General features: G+C 48.4%; 8 protein-coding genes across 8 annotated transcripts; 6 read left to right on the plus strand and 2 right to left on the minus strand.

Annotated features, from left to right (window-relative positions):
- Window positions 1–223: 223 nt before the first annotated feature.
- F9C07_2260563 (uncharacterized protein) lies at window positions 224–2,127 on the minus strand (the record flags this gene model as incomplete). The annotated part of the gene is made up of 6 exons (XM_071510151.1): window positions 1,366–2,127; window positions 1,176–1,314; window positions 1,078–1,122; window positions 968–1,024; window positions 610–915; window positions 224–553 (listed from the first exon to the last, which is right to left on the minus strand). Exons 1-6 carry the CDS (start codon window positions 1,512–1,514, stop codon window positions 224–226), a joined length of 1,026 nt encoding a protein of 341 aa, XP_071367669.1. The 5' UTR covers window positions 1,515–2,127.
- A 610-nt stretch (window positions 2,128–2,737) lies between these two features.
- F9C07_8084 (uncharacterized protein) lies at window positions 2,738–3,484 on the plus strand (the record flags this gene model as incomplete). Its single annotated transcript, XM_041286973.2, has 1 exon — window positions 2,738–3,484. One exon carries the CDS (start codon window positions 2,738–2,740, stop codon window positions 3,482–3,484), a length of 747 nt encoding a protein of 248 aa, XP_041149568.2.
- A 1,831-nt stretch (window positions 3,485–5,315) lies between these two features.
- F9C07_2235256 (uncharacterized protein) lies at window positions 5,316–5,945 on the plus strand (the record flags this gene model as incomplete). The annotated part of the gene is made up of 2 exons (XM_071509967.1): window positions 5,316–5,396; window positions 5,511–5,945. 2 exons carry the CDS (start codon window positions 5,316–5,318, stop codon window positions 5,943–5,945), a joined length of 516 nt encoding a protein of 171 aa, XP_071367670.1.
- Window positions 5,946–6,977: 1,032 nt separating this feature from the next.
- Window positions 6,978–8,572, plus strand: F9C07_1733575 (quinone reductase). The gene is made up of 2 exons (XM_071508354.1): window positions 6,978–7,138; window positions 7,200–8,572. Exons 1-2 carry the CDS (start codon window positions 7,093–7,095, stop codon window positions 8,282–8,284), a joined length of 1,131 nt encoding a protein of 376 aa, XP_071367671.1. The 5' UTR covers window positions 6,978–7,092; the 3' UTR covers window positions 8,285–8,572.
- Window positions 8,573–8,817: 245 nt separating this feature from the next.
- F9C07_2285855 (fungal-specific transcription factor domain-containing protein) lies at window positions 8,818–11,489 on the plus strand (the record flags this gene model as incomplete). Its single annotated transcript, XM_041294254.2, has 5 exons — window positions 8,818–9,151; window positions 9,212–9,946; window positions 10,017–10,451; window positions 10,505–10,922; window positions 10,973–11,489. Coding segments are annotated over exons 1-5 (2,202 nt in total), but the record flags the coding sequence as incomplete, so codon positions are not given.
- Window positions 11,490–12,127: 638 nt separating this feature from the next.
- Window positions 12,128–12,935, plus strand: F9C07_8088 (short chain dehydrogenase family protein; the record flags this gene model as incomplete). The annotated part of the gene is made up of 2 exons (XM_071511725.1): window positions 12,128–12,578; window positions 12,619–12,935. 2 exons carry the CDS (start codon window positions 12,128–12,130, stop codon window positions 12,933–12,935), a joined length of 768 nt encoding a protein of 255 aa, XP_071367672.1.
- A 189-nt stretch (window positions 12,936–13,124) lies between these two features.
- F9C07_2285856 (putative mandelate racemase) lies at window positions 13,125–14,574 on the minus strand. The gene is made up of 3 exons (XM_071510786.1): window positions 14,235–14,574; window positions 14,041–14,148; window positions 13,125–13,989 (listed from the first exon to the last, which is right to left on the minus strand). Exons 1-3 carry the CDS (start codon window positions 14,282–14,284, stop codon window positions 13,242–13,244), a joined length of 906 nt encoding a protein of 301 aa, XP_071367673.1. The 5' UTR covers window positions 14,285–14,574; the 3' UTR covers window positions 13,125–13,241.
- A 1,450-nt stretch (window positions 14,575–16,024) lies between these two features.
- F9C07_8090 (putative sugar transporter) lies at window positions 16,025–17,768 on the plus strand (the record flags this gene model as incomplete). The annotated part of the gene is made up of 3 exons (XM_041294252.1): window positions 16,025–16,563; window positions 16,620–16,753; window positions 16,807–17,768. The coding sequence occupies 3 exons, from the start codon at window positions 16,025–16,027 to the stop codon at window positions 17,766–17,768; spliced, it is 1,635 nt and encodes a 544-aa protein (XP_041149563.1).
- Window positions 17,769–18,232: the final 464 nt, after the last annotated feature.

Below are 18,232 nucleotides of genomic sequence, written 5' to 3' on the forward strand. Positions count from 1 at the left end.
AGGAGGTATCGAAAATGCGATCAGAGTCGATACGACATATGAGGCATCGAAATCGATGCATGAGCAGTCCTCGTCACACCGCCATTTATGCTTCAACGCGTCTTTTATTCACCACTATCATTCAGAATGCCTCTATCTCAAGGGCTAATGCTCTTCAAAGGTCTAAGTATTACTCTCCCAATCATTCTCCTTAGCAACTCCTCCCCATCTTGCCCTTTGCAGACTATTTAGACGGCACCATGCCAAAATTCATATCCCCTTGCGCCTGATACTGGTGGCTGCCTACAATATTCTGCGGGCCCCCACCGAACTGATTGTATTGCTGACTATTGGCTCCGTACTGGTGGGCAAGTCCAGCCTGTGCAGTACGCGATGGATTGTCAGGGCAGCTTTTGGTTGCACCTCCCGTGTCTTTAGTCCACCGACTCAGCTCTCCACAAATAAGTTTGAAGCCAGGATCATCAACACTGGCGAACTTGGTCATATCCATATGATTACTACGGATTCCAATATGGCCATAACCCGGCAGAATAGCCGAATCTTGTGGCACAACCTATTGTTGGAGACGTCAGCATTTCGAAGATAGGGCCCCGACTTTACGTGACTTACTAAACCAACTCCCAGTACAGGCAACATTTCATAGAAACAAGTCACTTCGATTGGTGGTGGTCCTACACTTCGCACCATTGTGAGAAAGCCGTCTTGGATCCGCGCAAGGACCTCAGAATCACGCTTGAGAACGTTGAGGATCTCGGAATTCGTCTGCTTGACAAGGCTAATTGATCGGCATATAAAGTCAGCCCATTTGGCAAGGCTTGCTCCATGGTGTGGCGTGCCGAGGAATATAATCCCACGGGTGGACGGAAGGATGCTATGGAGATGCGACTCTGGTCGTATTTGCGAGGTGAACAAGGCCTGTGACGCGCAATTAGTGCAATTTTCTCCCCAAAGCCAGGCGAGAGCGTACATCCTGGCAGACTAGTCCACCTAGACTATGGCAGACAAATATGATCGGTCGTTCGTCCTATGTGGCGGTCAACGGTGCAAATGTCGCGTCGGTAGAGCGGTTCACCCTACCGTGCCGTCATTCTCTCGATAGGTTGAAAGAGACGCTAGCAGATTCTTGCATGGTTGGCGATAAGAGACTGCGATACTACACCTCGCCAGTCTGCCACATAGGCATCATATCCGAATGTGAAGATGCGGGCTGTCGGAAGTTTCGATGGGAGGAGGGTTTTGGGCCAAGGTTCCTCGGCGCCTGGAGCAGTCCACGTTGCATCGCGATCACCGGTCAGACCGTGGACAAAGACGATACTGGGGAGAAATATCAGCAGTCATTTTTCTTAATTTTGGGAGGCCTCATACTCAATCGTCCCATCCTTTGGCTCCCAGAGCAATTTGAGACCGTCGGGGAAGGCCTTTTTTGGCTGGCATTTGGGTGTATTGTCCTGATCTTTGGCTCGAGGCCGCAGTCGCCGGAAGAATCGCTTTGTCCTGGCTACGTCCAAGATCATAGTGTCTTGCCTCGGTCGTCAGAATTACTATCCTAAGGATGTTGTTTACTAAAATTAAAGCAATCCCGGTAGGCGGTATTTAATACTTGGGAACCATGTCAATAATGTCAAGCGACAACGCATCCCCGGACCCCACGACTGGTTTCCCTTGAAGAGGGCAATGTACTCTCTCAATCTAAGCGCCAGCCTGAAATAGCAACACATATCCATTGCACGGTGCTCTAATAATGGCTCGGAGAAGGTCCTCCGGAGCTCCTCAATAGCGGCGGAGCTTTAGCGCTCCACGTATCGCCCACGATCTCGCGGGACGAAGCTTTTGCATAGGAGGTACTAGAGGGAGAGAGTTCCAACTTTGTCCCAGACTGGGGATGGGTTGAAACCCCGGACGGTCAAATGATAAGCATGGCAAATCGAAGATCAGAAGCTTTGGACAAATCAAACGCAAATTGCAATCTCCATTGGCGCCCTTGGTGTGAACGACCGCTCCGCGTTTGCATCTCCGACATGGAACTTTGTCCACAAGGCCCTATTATAATTCTAGGTGCATTCTCTACCCTTGTTTGCCCCACCTAAATTACCGGAATTGGTTCGCTCTACTACCCACCCTTAGCGAATCCTAAAAGAACCTGGGCGTTAAAAACACAAGAGCTGATTAGCTCAAAACCCCGATGATGCATGGAGAGTCCGCCTCATTGCTGCAATAGTGTGATAAGTGCCTAGCCCTAGCGTGATCAGACCGCTTTCCGTGTTCTTCCCTGGATCGGCGAATCAATCGGCCGAAGTCCACGTCATTCTTCGGGCGCTTATTTTGGTGGGGACCAAATGAAGCGACTACAAACTGCAGCCCACATCCCCCTGGGCGGCTAACTTGCATGGTGGGAAGTCTCAACCATTAAAAGAAAAGAAAAGAAAAAGCAAAACATACTCCAAAGAGTGGAAGAGAACGACGGAGGCTCGCTACAACATTCAATTTGCATGTTCCTTAGCGCCCGGTTGACGTGTACTGGCCTAAGCGACAGAAGACGTCACACACGGCGGTTATGAAAGTTCCCTCACAACAACCCCAAGATTGTTAAGGAAACTGGGGTGCACCGTACCGACCTTAAATTATATAATTAAACTTGCTTGTTTCGTGTCCAGCACTTTATACTACTTTTCCTTCTGATACTGTACGGCCCACCAGCGGCGAGAAGGGCTTATACACTGTTCACCGAATATTTGTGATGGAACTTCCCGGCAACAATTCCAGTCTACTCTTGTCTAGTTACGCCTCCGTCCAGCATCTGTCCATCATGGCAGACTCGGATGTCTCTCACCAAATCACTAGGCTCATCGAGGTCACAGAAGGCATCGTCGAGGCGTATAACCCGATCAAAGACCTCCGTGGCCTACCCGAAGCCTTCCAGGAAGTGAACAACCTCCTCCCTTTTATCAGACAAATTCTTCAAGATGCAAATCGTCCGAGGAGGAGAATCCTGTCCGTTAACGACGCTGAGGCGCTGAAAACAGCCCTGTATAGCTGCAGTGAGAAGGCTAATAGGCTACTGGAGATTTTCAAGAAGATCGCGAAGAAGACAAATGGCCAATACAGCTCTTCCGTGTACCGGGCAATTGTTATTCAGCACGGCAAGCATCGTGTCGAAACGCTGGCGGATGGCATTTTGCAGGATTTAGGAGCCCTTGTGGCGCACCACATATTCTCGGCGGACATGCAGAGGCAAGTCGAGTTGTTAGAGAATGCTCGAGAGACGCTAGCAAAAGTGTCTCCATCACTCACGGACTCCGATCCGGCCGAGCAACCCCGTGCTGTCGCACAGTATGGGGATTATAGTCGCCAGTATAATCTGCTCGGCGAGGGTGGCCAGAGAATCGCCGATGGCCACTATTTCGAGGCACGGGGAAATCAGAATTTTGGCATGTTCCCGCCGAAGAGCTTTATGGAAAGCTCTGAAATCGCTGCAGGTCAATGAGATTTTTAGCGTTAACCCAACATCACCGTCTCCTAGCCTCCACGTTGATTTGCATCCTAACTACCCGGTTTTTAAACAAGCTTCTCACGTTCGTGCATTACTGGAATGGTCTCTGAACGCGCCCTGCGCGCGCTGTGCACGGGCTGTATGCGCCCTTACAGCAGATTGGGGAGGCAGGACATCCGAGGCACGATAGCCCTGCAGAATATATTAGACTAATTGGACTTTGATATCCACTTTGTTTGTTTAGGTTGTCTATCAGCTATCGGTGATCTCACTCTCCCACCACCTGGGACGTTGGCGGCAGCAGGCTTGCGGATGCGAGAGTTTTGCTGGGAGGGATCCTGTGTGTACAAGTTAAAGCCTAGAACTATAATACTATATCGCTCTAACCATGATAACCCTCCACCCCCACCCCCCCCAAACACCGTTAGCAAAAGTACGGGCCGCGCACAGGGTCTTAATGGCGTGAATGTCCGCCGCGCTCTATCGTTAATATATCTATTCTGTTATCGCTCTTATATATAGGTTCCAGCGACAGTATTGGCCGAAACGCAGATCAAGGTGTCAGACGTGTGCCTATGTATATATTTTTTATTCAACCATCACGAATGCCACGAACCTCCCTACACCCTATTAACCCGAATAGGACACGGGAACCTAAATTGACTCCTTATATTAGGGGTTTCATACGCGGATTATTAGCTGCCGGTGTTACTCCTACTAAGATTGGTGAAGAACATCAAATTCAACGAGCAACGGTTCGATATATCCTTCAACGAAAGAATTATACGAGGAAATGGCAGATCATGTAGCACAAAGGCAGGCCAATATTACTATTGATCCATTATCAGCGCAGAATTACATATGTAATCCAATCAGACCCCTTATTTCCTATAATTTTATACGCCACCAAGTTGCGACAACCGTTTCCAATCGTGCGCTACCCGCAGGCCCGTAGTGGACCAGGGATCGCACTTGTACCCCCTGAAAACCCAAAGAGACTATCCAAATTGTTATTAACAGAACCTATAACTGGAGCCGGTGGAGGGCGAAGAACCCAACTATAAAATAGAAAGCAGAAAACAGGCGGCAGTTGACAGGAGACACTCCCCACAGACCCATAGTGGATACCTTGGTCAGCTCCGGTGGCGGTCAGTGCATCAGGGATCTGACTAGACTATGGGGCCGTCAGCGCACCCTATAGGACAAGAGGGAATCTTTTGATTTTTTTAACAGGACCCACAATTGGGGGTAGCCGAGAATCAAGGATCTAATGATAAGGCAGGAGGCAGAAGGTAGTTAATAGGAGGTGCTCTCTGCAGATCTATAGTAGATATCCTAGCTATCTTTAGCGCTACCCACAGTGGAAGTTGGTTGATATAGAATTTAATTATATTCTAAGCTAGCCATATTCCTATATGAGGAGAGGGGATGTCCTGATTGTTATCAACAGGACCTCTAATAGAGGTTAGTGTAGGATCAAGGATCTAACTGGAGGGAATGGGGAGTGTATCGGAGAGCTCCGTCTAGTTCAATAACCAGAAGCGGCGGCTGCCGACAACTTGAAAGTATAGCAGATTATTCTCTTTCTTTGGCTAACTAATGATAGTAGAAATTGAGGTGACTATCAATAGTCGATCACATATGTTCAAACGCGGAACGGTCAAAGGGCATCATGTCGCGTCACAGAGAACTAAGGAAGACGTTGGCCGTTAGTGACTTTATCTCTGTTTATGCAGGAGATATATATTCATTTGACAGTCTATGGTCTTGCTCCTTGCGTGCTCGCAATAGTTCATTCCTTAGATCGCATGCCCACACATCCAACATGGAAGAGAAAATCACATATTCGTCGAATCCACCAAAGCCCGTTCAGAAAGAAACAGCCGAATTTCGCGGAATAGGTGTTGTAAGGCCGATTAAGCAATGCTCTCCAACGAAGGAGAACCCCAAGACAGAGAACTATTAAGCAACACCTCGGTTGCCAGAACATCTCTCTGCCAAATCATTAACTTCGCTCGAGAAGACCCATTATGGCCCTTCAGCTTCCCTCGCTGCGGAAGATGTAGTGGACTACTTCAAATCCCAGGGTTTCGGTGCTGAATTCATCACCAGAGCTTATCTACCCATCGAAGCCAGCTGGACCATTGCCACAACAACCTATCCTTTTCTCTCCGCGGAGGTCCAACGAGTGATTGCCATATATACTTCGTATGCTATTTGTATTAATGACACCGCCAATGTCAGCACAGATGACCTGAAGGGCTTCCTCGCTCGATTATGCGGCGGAAAACCACAGCCGAATCCACTTCTCCAACACAAGCTGCGCTTCATCGGCGAGGAAATTCGAAAGTTCTATGGAACCTTCGCTAGTGACATGATCTGGAAATCAATCATTGAGTTTGCCTGCACCTGCGTCGTCGAGAACGAACACCACGGCAAGATCATTGTATCATGAACCACACGAGGCTTTCCTTACTACTTCCGACACAAGACGGGGTTGTTAGAAGCGTATGCCTTCTTCTCATTCCCGGAGACACTTTTACCCGAGAAGACAACACTGCCGGCCTATCTCCCCGTGATTTCGGACATTGAGCGCTATATAAACCTTGCCAACGACTTGCTGTCGTTATATAAAGATTGCGTCCTTGGAGAGGAGCAGTTAAACTATATTTAGAGCCATTCCAAATCAAATGGGATCACTCCTGTCGAGTCCTTGCGTAGTACGGCCACGGACTTGACAAGGTGCATTGATGATGTCAAAGCGACGTTGTCAGCACTTTGCACGCCTCGGCCACACAGGTCTTTCATGGATATGTGGTATACCACTGCAGCTCGTCGCGGTATCGCCTCAGTGAGCTGAATCTTCCAAATATCCGTGCTGATAGAGTTGGGAATGGTGTTTTGTTGAATGTGAGTTGATAGAGATAGTAGAATGGAGGAAGATGATTATTTCAACTATCTGATACACAAAGGAAGCTTTTTATCGTATGGCTATGCATCAGGTCATTACCGATCCGTTGACAAGAGTCGATGGTTATATGTTGGGATTAGGTAGACGGCTGGACGTCACGGCCAGCTGGAGGTATTGATAGCTTCGAGTATTCTAGTTCCGAATAATTTCTCCGAACTGCTTAAGCATCCTTCCTGCTATGGCTATCCTCACACGGGCATTGTGATATGAACGAAAGGGCTTCGGAGGATGAAGCAATGATTCTATGTCACTGTGGAGATCGGCTTAGCAGTCTACTCAGTAGATCTCTTAGACCCGCAGTCCATTATAGGCTCAGTCAGGGCTTCCATAAGATGAGCTTGTGAATGTGTCTTTATTCAACCATTCAGCTCAATGTGAACACCCAAGAAATGGGCCGTGGCACGCAATCCATTACCGATAAGTCGGGAAGGGAACCTTTCAAAGATATCACGATCTAAAATTATAAGGAGAAGGGACTCTCTAAATTTATTGTTGAGGTGGGAATTATTGTTGGGATGTAGTAGACTAGGTGGGGCTGCCTATCATAGGACTGTTACTATTAATACTCTTAATCCCCCTCATTCCCGTTCCCTCCAGACTTGGTCTTGTCCATACCGCTCCCGTACAAAGGATGGCTCGTTTAGATAACACATGTACTGCTCTGGCACGAAATGAAGGCTTGTCTTCCCCTCATTGATATTTACACTCAAAGAATGCAGAATTAATTTTGATACGAAGACTCCCAAGGAGCCAAGAGGGATGATTCAACCGCTTCAGGCAGGCTTTCAATATCTCACGAGCTTGAAGCGCCTATGAGATTCCGCACGATTATACGGGATTTTGGCCCTCCGAAGGAGGTAGTAGCCTATGAATCATATAAGCCACAGGTCCCTGGGCTCGGTCAAGTGCGCATCCGTATGCTTTTGGCCTGCATCAACCCGTCAGATTTAGTGACGATATCCGGAGCTTACAGATCGAGGATCCCGCTGCCTTTCATGCCGGGATTCGAAGGCGTGGGTGTGATCGAATCAGTGGGCGCAGGGGTATCTGAGTTGCATGTGGGACAGCGGGTGTTGCCACTTGGGAGTGCAGGCGCATGGCAGGACATGAAGGTTACCGAAGAACGCTGGTGCTTCCCCGTGCCACCAGACTTAACCGATCAGCAAGCGGCCATGGCATATATCAATCCAATGTCGGCTTGGATGATGGTACGACAATACGCGCCTAATCCATCAACAGTCGTGGCAGTTAACGCAGCCACGTCCGCTATCGGCCAGATGATTATCCGCATGCTTAATCGCGCTGGTATACGGCCGATAGCACTGATTCGGCGGCCTGATGGCAAACGTCAACTCTCGGATCAGCTTGACCTGTCGGCTGTGATCTGCACATCGGAAACCGGACTACGGCGTAAGCTAAGTGAGTTGAGCGGTGGCCGTGGCTTGGCAGTCGCATGGGACGCAGTTGGCGGAACCGAGGGAGATGATCTAGTACGCAGTCTTGCCCCAGGCGGAACCCTTGTTCATTATGGACTCCTCTCCGGTATACCCTTGTCATACCGTTTGCGTGAAGAGTGCCCGGATGCTCGAATTGAACTGTATCGGCTCAGAGACTGGATCCACACGGCCAAACGCCATGAGCTACAGCGTGCGTTAGACGACATTTTTGAGCTAGTTAGGGATGGTACCGCGGCGTCAAAGGTGGCAGCTGTGTTCCCACTTTCGGATATTCGGCAGGCGCTGGAGTGCGAGGCCACCCCGGGTCGGCAGGGAAAGGTGCTGTTATCTATGTCTAATGCCATGGAAGGTACTCACTACGATTGACGCTCACATTATAAGAGCTTCTCCAAGGCTGTCTTAGCAATTTCTGCTAACTCACGATTGGATTAAATGTCGGAACATACGTATCCTTTTCCTACCTGGGGTTGGAGCTCGCATGGTCATTATTTGGGAAGCTAGATATCTTAGACAATACGTCGGCGCTGGAACAGGAGCTACTTTGTAAGTTGCTGCCAGACAAGCTTTTGTGTCGTTAGTATCAAAATTTAGGATCGTGAATAGCACAATTAAGCAGTGTTAAAGAAGTTCAACCCTGCAGTGTTTTACCGCTTCTAAAAACTTTTATCCTTGGGTATCGTGGTCCCTAAGCTTAGGTACTACCGCCGCTAACTTTCGGCATTGTAGTCCCTAATCTTAAAATCCGTGGTGTCTAGGATATTTATATCATTACTTTTTACTGTTAGTACTATGATCATTAACAGAATCTAGGCTCAAGCTATAAGCGTAGATCGCGTTAATAATGTTTACATACTATAGAATTACGTATTCTAGGGCCCGACTATATAGATGATATAGAAGGTGAAAGCACTTGTGACTAAAGACTATAAGTGCGTGGCTTAATGTAAGATGCCAAGGCATCGGTAAAATTATCCGTTCGCTTGATTAGTCGGCCGTAAAGGCGGTCATTACTGAGTTTGGCGTGTCTGATGGACCCCCGTTAGAACGAAGTAATCCGCAACTACGTACTCCTACCTCGCCTCATCCGAGGAATGCAGGAGACGAATCCACCGCCGGGAATACCACCACTGGCGACATGGAAAATGATTTGCCCAGCACTCGAAATTCGTCCGACGGATGGCCTCGGCAGTCCGGCCGTATCCGTGTGACGCGTGCCTGCGACCGCTGCAAGAAGTAAGTTGCCCTATCAACTTCGCTGTTAATACCCATCTTACTGACTTAGACCGATTTTAGGAGGAAGGTTCGGTGTAATGGCCAACAGCCATGCCGTGTGTGCACCGAGGCATCCGCCGCTTGCTCCTACAACGCCTCGTACTCCAGAGGGCGACGCCCAGCCGTTCGGTTGACTCGCTCGAGGCCTCTAGCTCAACTGACCGCGTCTCCGCTGACTCCACGGGTTGTAAATCAAACGGCAAGCCATCCCGGGAATTCAGACGTTCTTGAAGAACCGCCGGGCGTTGTGTCCCAGGAGAGGGGATCGATGCCGCTGGGCGAGCCCATCTCTCGCACTTCACCGGAGCCAGCGCAGACCGACCTTCAAGGTCACTACGTAGGTCCTTCCTCCGGTATCTCATTCCTCTCTCGAGTTCAAAAACGGCTCGAACAATCTGTATCATTTCCCCGAAGCTTATCTGTCTTCAACTTTGGCGACACCCCATTGCCTTACCATCATACTGATTCTAGTACCGGGGACCCTTCACCATCCTATCTTGACCCGACATTCTGTTTGCTGCTGAACCGAGATGACACTACTCGCCTTGTTCATAGATACTTTGACTTTGCAGTTCCCGTAGATCGATTTGTGCATCGACCAACGATCGAGCAATGGATGAACGAGTTCTACGAGACTCGAGGTGTGATGCGCGATCAAGATGCTGCACCTGCACAGATCGCTGTGATTTTCATGATCTTCGCCATCGCACAGGAACATACAAGCCCAAAGCCGTCCACAGTAGAAGCCGACACGAGGTCTGTTTATCTATGTTGTTTCGAGCATCAGGTGTCCGGCAAATTCGAGTGATGCTAAGAAACGCTTCAGTGTTCGATACTTCCGGGCAGCGAATCAACAACTGGCCAAAGAGCAGGGTCCCGTGCGACTCGCAAGTGTTCAAGCTCGCCTGTGCCAATGCCTTTGGCTTCTCTCACAGTCACGCATCAACCACTGCTGGAGTCTATTTGGGACCGTCGCTCGGCTGATTTTCGCCCTCGGTCTACATCGCAATCGACATGCCAGTTCCAGCTCCATCACTCGGCTCGAAATTGAATGCCGTCGCCGGACCTTTTGGAGTGCTTATTGTCTCGACAACTATATAAGCACGGCGCTTGGGAGGCCGAGGACGTTTAATGACAAGGACATTGATCAGAAGCTTCCTTCTTGCGTGGAGGATGAAGAGGTCCAGGACAGCATGGACGGAACTGCCTCATATGCGAGTCAAGGGCTATCAACCATGTTTGGCCCGGTTAGCTACGCAAAGTACATCCTCCTAGGAATGTAATTCTTTCGCGATCTGACACGAGTTTCAATAGGTTATCTCGGATTTTGAGTGGTATTTTGAGCGATATTTACTCTATTCAACCTATGTCTATTACCGAGCGTTTGTCGCTCACAGCGAAGTATATGAGTGAGCTGAAGTCATGGCGCAGAGAAATGGCCGGTTTTCTCGACCGACCTAGTTTGAACGCTGCCCCATTAGTCTTAATTTATCAGAGACAGAGAAACGTCCTGAATCTTGCATACTGGCATACGGTGATTCTAACCAACCGTCCGCTCTTGCTTACCAATTTCGCCAGGTTGACGAACATCACACGGAGGTTGCTGCGGGAGCAAAATGAACGAAGGGAACAGATTGATGAAAGCATCTCTGAATGCCTCCATGCTGCAATGGAAATTGTTACTGTTGTGGACGCGATAATCCAAGCCAAGCAACTTTTTCGGTGTTTCTGGGTAAGAATTATGGTAATGCCTCGAGAGCTTGCTAATACTAGAGTCCATAGTTCACTCCTTACTTTGCCTTCTCCGCTTCCGTGATCTTGTACGTCTACACCATACAACACAGCAAGGAGCCTGGCGACGTATACGGGCCGTTCTTCGCAGCTGCAGAACGTTGTCAGCAGCAGATTATGAACATTGCCGAAGAGGGATCGTTGACTTCTAGGTATTGTCTGGTTTTAGAAGAGCTGCATGCAGAGGCTGTGCGGCAAATAACCCCAGTCCAGCCTTCTGTGGATCAACAAACGCAAACCCACTATGCAATGGAGATGAGGAGTGGGGATATAGAAAACCTTACTTCTAATGTCGGGGATTTTGCAACGGAATTTGCTATGGCAGCGCCAAACCTGGTAGGCCTGGGCCCGCTGGATGATTTTCATGTCAGTCCCAGTGCTTCTCTGGAAGACCTGACTGGATGGGATCAATTTGAGTCGATGGTAAGCGCTCATGAAATCGAGAAGGTATTCTGGTATCAATCGGCTAATCAAGACTACCGGCAGGTTTTCTCCGGCTTCAACAATCTCTAGGATTTGTAACTACCAGTATCATTGTCAAGTCCCCTCTTCTGAAAGATACCCACCTTTGTATTATGATATCATCAGTTTTGTATGAGATTATTGTCATTTCTTCTGATTCGCAAATAAGCCTTTTCGGAGCTTGTCCCGCGCAGTACTAACTACCGTAGCTCTTTCTTTTAATTTGCTGTCCTTTGCTTTCTCATTTGTCATTATCATTGTCATTTCTTTCATTATTATATTCTAATTATGATTTAGGAGAGAATTAAGACGGGGGTTCGTCAGGAAGCTTGAACAAGTTTTCGTAAGTTGACCTGTTGCTCCAGAGTGCCACGAGCTTGCATGCACAACCACGGTTGCCATTTCCCTTCATTTATCCAGGTGATTCTCTAGCCCAAGCACTAATTATGGAGATTTCGTAGTCGAGCACGCTACCGCGGTCAGGGGGTAGTCTGTCAGTGAGCAGAACTCGTCGGATAATTTTGACCAATGGAAATTAAGAACACCTATCAACGGAAAACACCTGATGTGGAGACTCCGGTCTGAGATCCCACAAGAACGTTGTAGACCACGTTCACTATGGAAACTTGGAGCAGCCGCTCAACCACTTGACACAAATTATTATTTTTGGTAAGCTTACAGAAAATGTCACTTCAGGGCAAGGTGTATGCTGTTACAGGCGGTGCGAGTGGCATAGGCTTTGCAACAGCCAAACTCATCTCGGAACGCGGGGGAACAGTGTGCATTGCCGACGTTAATGCAGATTGCCTCGGCAATGTTGAGTCGTACTTCTCTGCCAAAAGCCCCTCTGTTGAATTCATGATCACCCAAGTCGATGTTTCGAACAAACAACAGGTTGAGAACTGGATTGCCGACATTAAGACGAAATACCATCGGCTCGATGGGGCAGCCAACATTGCCGGTGTTATCGGAAAGGACCATGGGATCAAGACGGTGGCAGAATTGGAAGATGATGAATGGAATAAAATCATCAGTGTGAATCTGACAGGAACGATGTATTGCCTCCGGGCAGAGCTCAACCACATTGTGGACGGAGGCTCAATCGTCAATATGGCGTCCATCCATGCCACCACGGGTGAGTCTCCTCTCTTAATGGCTGGAACTCTTTCTGAAAGAACTAGGCGTGGCAAACCATGGTGCGTATGCAGCGAGTAAACATGGTGTTTTGGGTCTCACTCGAGTTGCTGCAAAGGAGAATGGTCACCGGGAAGTTAGGGTTAATGCAGTTGCTCCGGGACCAATCTATACTCCAATGATGCAAGGGTTTTATGACCGAATCGAACGACCGTCTGATGCGCCGTTTGATGACCCTATCGCTTTTAAACGGCAGGGCACTCCTGAGGAAGTGGCTAAGGTGGTTGTATTTTTGCTGGGGCCGGAAAGCTCTTTCGTGAGCGGAAGTTGTTACCCGGTTGATGGAGCCTGGGTTTGAATGGATTGTGCTACTCGATACGACGTTCATAACGACATGTTTCGTTACCCTGCGTTATTGAAACGGTATCTCTGTGAGCCTAGACTCTGATATTATATATCAATTCCACTCGCATTAAAGCAAGCATATGGCATGACAATCCTGCCCTTGAACACCTCATCCCTAGTATTATATATCGCTTGGTAGACAGTAGTACTACTATAATCAAATATGCAAACTTTGATATATGAAGATCGTAATAGGTACATCTATTGTAGGTTCTTGAACAGCTTACTAGTAACTATCTCTATCCGCTGCACTGTCGTATTACCACTCTCGAAGCTCTCCACAAGGACCGCGAAACTCCGGAGTTGGCCAAGCTTTGGTATTCTGCGACATCTGCCTCACTTCTGCTTCGTTGATTTCAATCCCTAGGCCCGGACCAGATAAGACATCGATATGACCATCCCGCACAGCCCAAACCTCTGGATTCGTGATATAGCTTGTGATATCTTGCCCAGTGTTATTGTAGTGCATGCCTATGCCCATCTCCTGGATGGCAAAATTTGCCATTGTCGCGTTCGCATGAACACAAGCCGCCAGTGCAATGGGACCTAGCGGACAATGAGGAGCGACACCAACATCATAAGTCTCACACATGGCGGCGATGCGTCTCATCTCGGAGATGCCGCCGATGTGACAAATATCCGGTTGGAGTATATCCACACAATTGCTTTCCAAGAATGGTCGTACGTCCCAGCGACTATAAAGTCGCTCACCGAGAGCAATTGGAACAATGGTCAACTCTGATACTTGTTTGATGCCGCCGATATGTTCCACAAGAAGCGGTTCTTCGACGAACAGAGGTTCGTGGGGTTCCAATGCCCTCGCAAGGCGCTTGGCCATGGGCTTATGTACTCGGCCGTGGAAGTCAATAGCAACATCGATGCCCATTGCCTTTACTGCTTTGACCCTCCCCACGACCTCGTGAAGAACCGATGGTGAGTCTAACCATGCTGTGTCTCCTGTACCATTCATCTTAACAGCATGGAACCCCTGCTGTTTGCGAGCTTGTCTATGGGACATGAGCATAAGTACGTTCCTGCATTGTTAACGGGTGACATACGCTTGAACCTGAACATCGTCGGGCCTGTCACCCCCAATCCATGCATACACTCGAATCTTATCCCTAACCTTGCCACCCAGTAGGTGATATATGGGCACACCAAGCTTTCTGGCTACTTGTGCGTCAGCCTGTATGTCTCTTCGTTAGACCCCGGGCAGACCCAGATAGTCCAATAGGATTGTGACTGCTGCTACAGACCTTTCATATCCCATAGAGCTATATCAATTCCTGACAGCGCACTCATAAACACAGGCCCGCCACGGTAGAAGCTACCGCGCCACGAGAGCTGCCAAATATTTTCAATGTCCCTACAACCATGTTTAGAACCGGTAAAAAAAATGCGTGATAAAGGACGGTCGCTCAAAGGAACCCACTGACTCCGCGTCTAATCCCTTGTATCTCTCAAACCAGGCATCTAGGCAGCCTTCTACGGCATTAGTGTGCCCCTCGAGGGAAGCTTCCCCCCATCCACAGGCGCCTGTTTCGTCTGTGATTTTCACAAAGAGCCACCGCGGAGGAACGCGAAAATATTCCATAGACACGATTTTGCCCATGATGATTGATTCACCTACTTGAGATGTTGTACAGTAGTGGTAGAGCCAGGGAAAATGGAGATAATAAGATAATATAAACAGTAATTAGGGAGACAATAGTGGTTAGTTCCGGGTTCAAGTCCGTATCTTGAGTATCGGATAACTCAGCCCCGATAACCATCTGCTGCTTTTCCGTCCATATCCGTCCACATCCCTTTACATCCGTCCACTAACATGAGGTTAAACCTTCTCCTATTCCATAGCGTTATGATTCCTGTTTAATATTAATAGAGGCGTGGGTACCGAATGTACGAAAGTCATCTCTAAGCTGATATAATTTCCACATCCGTTATCAGGAGAGTACTAGCGAGCTCCATGCTGTCTTGTGCTGTTTAGCCATGCAATTAAAGTCAATATAAGTAATGTTTCTGGCGCGTAGACGGATTTATGAAACCGAGTAGGCGTATTCTCTCTTTAATACCTATTAGTGCCCAGGGAGCGTTTGTCAATTCTGCTACTAAAGTACGGACGAGGGATTTCCTTCGTGTTAATTTAACTTTAACTTGGCTACGGACCCTTATTCCAAAAGCAGTCATGTTACCCAGTCAGAACTCGTCATTGCTGTTCACTATGTGGCCATTGCTTCTAAATGTTACTTTTATAGAGGCTCGAAGCGATCGAGGTATCCGTACGCTTCAGTCCCTCTGTTCAATATCGTGATGTCGTACTTGAAATTAGCCGAGATGCTCTTGGAGGCTCGTAGCCCTCTATATTTGCCGTCACATGGACAGGTTCCTTCAATACAATAGAGCTAACCAAGCTGAGACTTTTTAGGGACACCATGTGGAGTAGTCGACCAAACGAATGCTAGGTTTATATTCTTTGTGGGGTAGCTAATGGTCCTGCGACTGACCAATACCGTATCTCAAGATCTGACGTGAATGGGGCATCCCAACCGCGGTGGACACGTAGAATAAACAAGGCTAATAGTGTTCGGTGAGGAAGCGAACCTATTTTGATATCGACCTATTGGTGCACCTTCACTCTTTTGCGCGTCTTGTGATATTCAACCTAGTACAACTGAAGATATTAATTGTTCCGATGGATGGAAAGGCCAGGTTGCCATTGGTGCATGAGTTCCGTACTGTTCTGAATCCGACGGATGAACGAGTCCAGCGTTTGGCTGGCGTTGAAAGATATCACGGAGTCGACTAAACCCTCTCAATGTACTCATTGCCCGGGATTGTGCCCTAAACTCCTCGGACATGGCTGTCGGATCGCCATCTCAGACCAAATCACCTCTTCCAATTTCATGGTCTTAAAGCCCTTTTACCCCTCGATTGGGGCTGCGAAGTATTATTATCATTATTTCAGCAGCTACTATCAACGGCTTTCTGCCCCCATATTGACTTAATGCCCATTCCCTTGCCTCCAAGGAACAAATAATTATCATGACTACTGAAAATGGCATTGGGGAGTCGGGCTTGTCTACGATCGAGGCACCCATCACCTGGAAGGCCTATCTTGTTTGCGTGTCGGCTGCGTTTGGTGGCATCTTCTTTGGCTACGACATCGGTTGGATGTCTGGCGTTCTAGGCATGCCATACGTTATCCAGCAATATACGGACATGGAGTATGACTTCAACGCCGGTACCCCCGTTGATTCCTCTCATTCGTTCGCCATACCCTCTTCCGACAAGTCCCTTATGACTTCGATTCTGTCCCTTGGAACGTTCCTTGGTGCGATTGTTGCTGGCGATCTAGCTGACCTGTGGGGCCGCCGCATCACCATCCTCATCGGCTGCGCCATCTTTAGCTGCGGCGTCATCCTCCAAATCTCCAGCAGCGGCCAACTCGCTCTTATGACTATCGGACGTCTGGTCGCTGGTCTGGGCGTCGGATTCGAATCTTCAGTCATCATCCTCTATATGTCTGAAGTAGCGCCGAGGAAGATCCGGGGTGCTGTTGTTTCCGCTTATCAGTTCTCCATGTCAGTCAGCCTGTGTAGACTTTGCAGTTTTCAATGTGTACTTATACAGAACTTAGCACTATTGGGCTTTTGGTTGCCAACTGTGTCGTTTACGCAACCCAAGGGAGAAATGACACAGGGTCGTACCGTATTCCCATCGGGGTCCAATTCCTTTGGGACATTATACTTGCTGGTGCCCTTTTCTTTCTGCGTACGACCCTATTTCCGTTCTGCCTGACATACAAACACTAACTACTACTGCAGCCGAGTCTCCCCGCTACCTCGTCAAGAAAGGAAATATTCAAAAGGCAACTGAGGCCCTTTGTTTCATTCGAGAACAACCCGACGACTCCGAGTACATTCGTGACGAACTTGCAGAAATCGTGGCGAACCATGAGTACGAGTCGCTCGTGAGCCCCGACAAGGGGTATGTTAGCTCGTGGCTGGCTTGCTTCAAGGGCCCGATCAGTAAACCCAACTCCAACATTAGAAGAACCATTGTTGGCGCTGGCATCCAGGGCATGCAGCAGCTGTCTGGCATGAACTTTATATTCTATTACGGAACAACTTTCTTTCAGCAGCTTGGAACAATCTCCAATCCGTTCCTCATTTCCCTCATAACAACTCTTGTCAATGTTCTCACTACTCCACTAGCATTCTGGACCATCGAGCGATTCGGACGCAGGCCGTTGCTCATCTATGGTGGGCTCGGCATGTTTCTCATGCAATACATCATCGGCGCTGTTGGAACTGCACTGCCCGACAATGAAACAGCAGTCAAGGGAATGATCGCTGTCATCTGCTTCCAGATTTTCTTCTACGCTACAACTTGGGGGCCGGCGGCGTGGGTTGTCGTGGGAGAGACCTTCTCCCTGCCAATCCGAGCACGTGGAGTCGCCATATCAACGGCTTCATGTTGGTTCTGGAACTGTGTGCTCGCTGTTATTACCCCTTATATGACTGGCGATGAGGAGGGAGCGGTTAACCTCGGGCCCAAGGTATTCTTCTTCTGGGGCTCTCTATGTCTCCTGGGTGCTTTGTTTGCCTATTTTCTTGTTCCAGAGATGAAGGGTCTCTCCCTCGAACAAGTTGATCTCATGCTTGCAGAGACCAGCCCACGAAAGAGCGCCCAATGGGCGCCTAGGACAACATTCGCTCAGGAAATGGCTCATGTCGAAAAGACTGAGGTCACCCATATTGAGCATACCGATCACCATGAAGTTTAGGCTGCTCTCTAGGATAGGTACCTAGGAAACCTGTCAGTTCACTACGGATGACTAAAGCATGCCGGGGGTCGAGTAGTAGCATAGCTCTTCATTTGCAACTGTGTATCTGTTTAATGGATTGGTTCATCGATGCATTCCTATTCTTCATAATGCCCCACTATATGAGAAGTAACAGTTATAATCTGCGATACGTTTCTATTATCATAGCTGGATGACTCCCCAAATACACTGGCTCGAGCTATTTGTTTCCTGACAAGTTGTCTCAATCCCGTTCGACGAAAAGAAACCATATGGCACTAGCATTGTGCCTCGTACACATTATCTCAAAATTTTGTATTGCTCTACATATATATAGTTTGCCTCGATTACTACCAGACGAAGTCCACCCGGTTTACTTTGCCTACTCCATTCCCTCTGTAGACCCTGCCAAGAATATTGGAGGACAAACAGAGTGGACTACGGGA

The sequence above is a fragment of the Aspergillus flavus genome, chromosome 6 (assembly GCF_009017415.1).
Source record: "Aspergillus flavus chromosome 6, complete sequence".
In the NCBI taxonomy this organism is placed as follows: domain Eukaryota; kingdom Fungi; phylum Ascomycota; class Eurotiomycetes; order Eurotiales; family Aspergillaceae; genus Aspergillus; species Aspergillus flavus.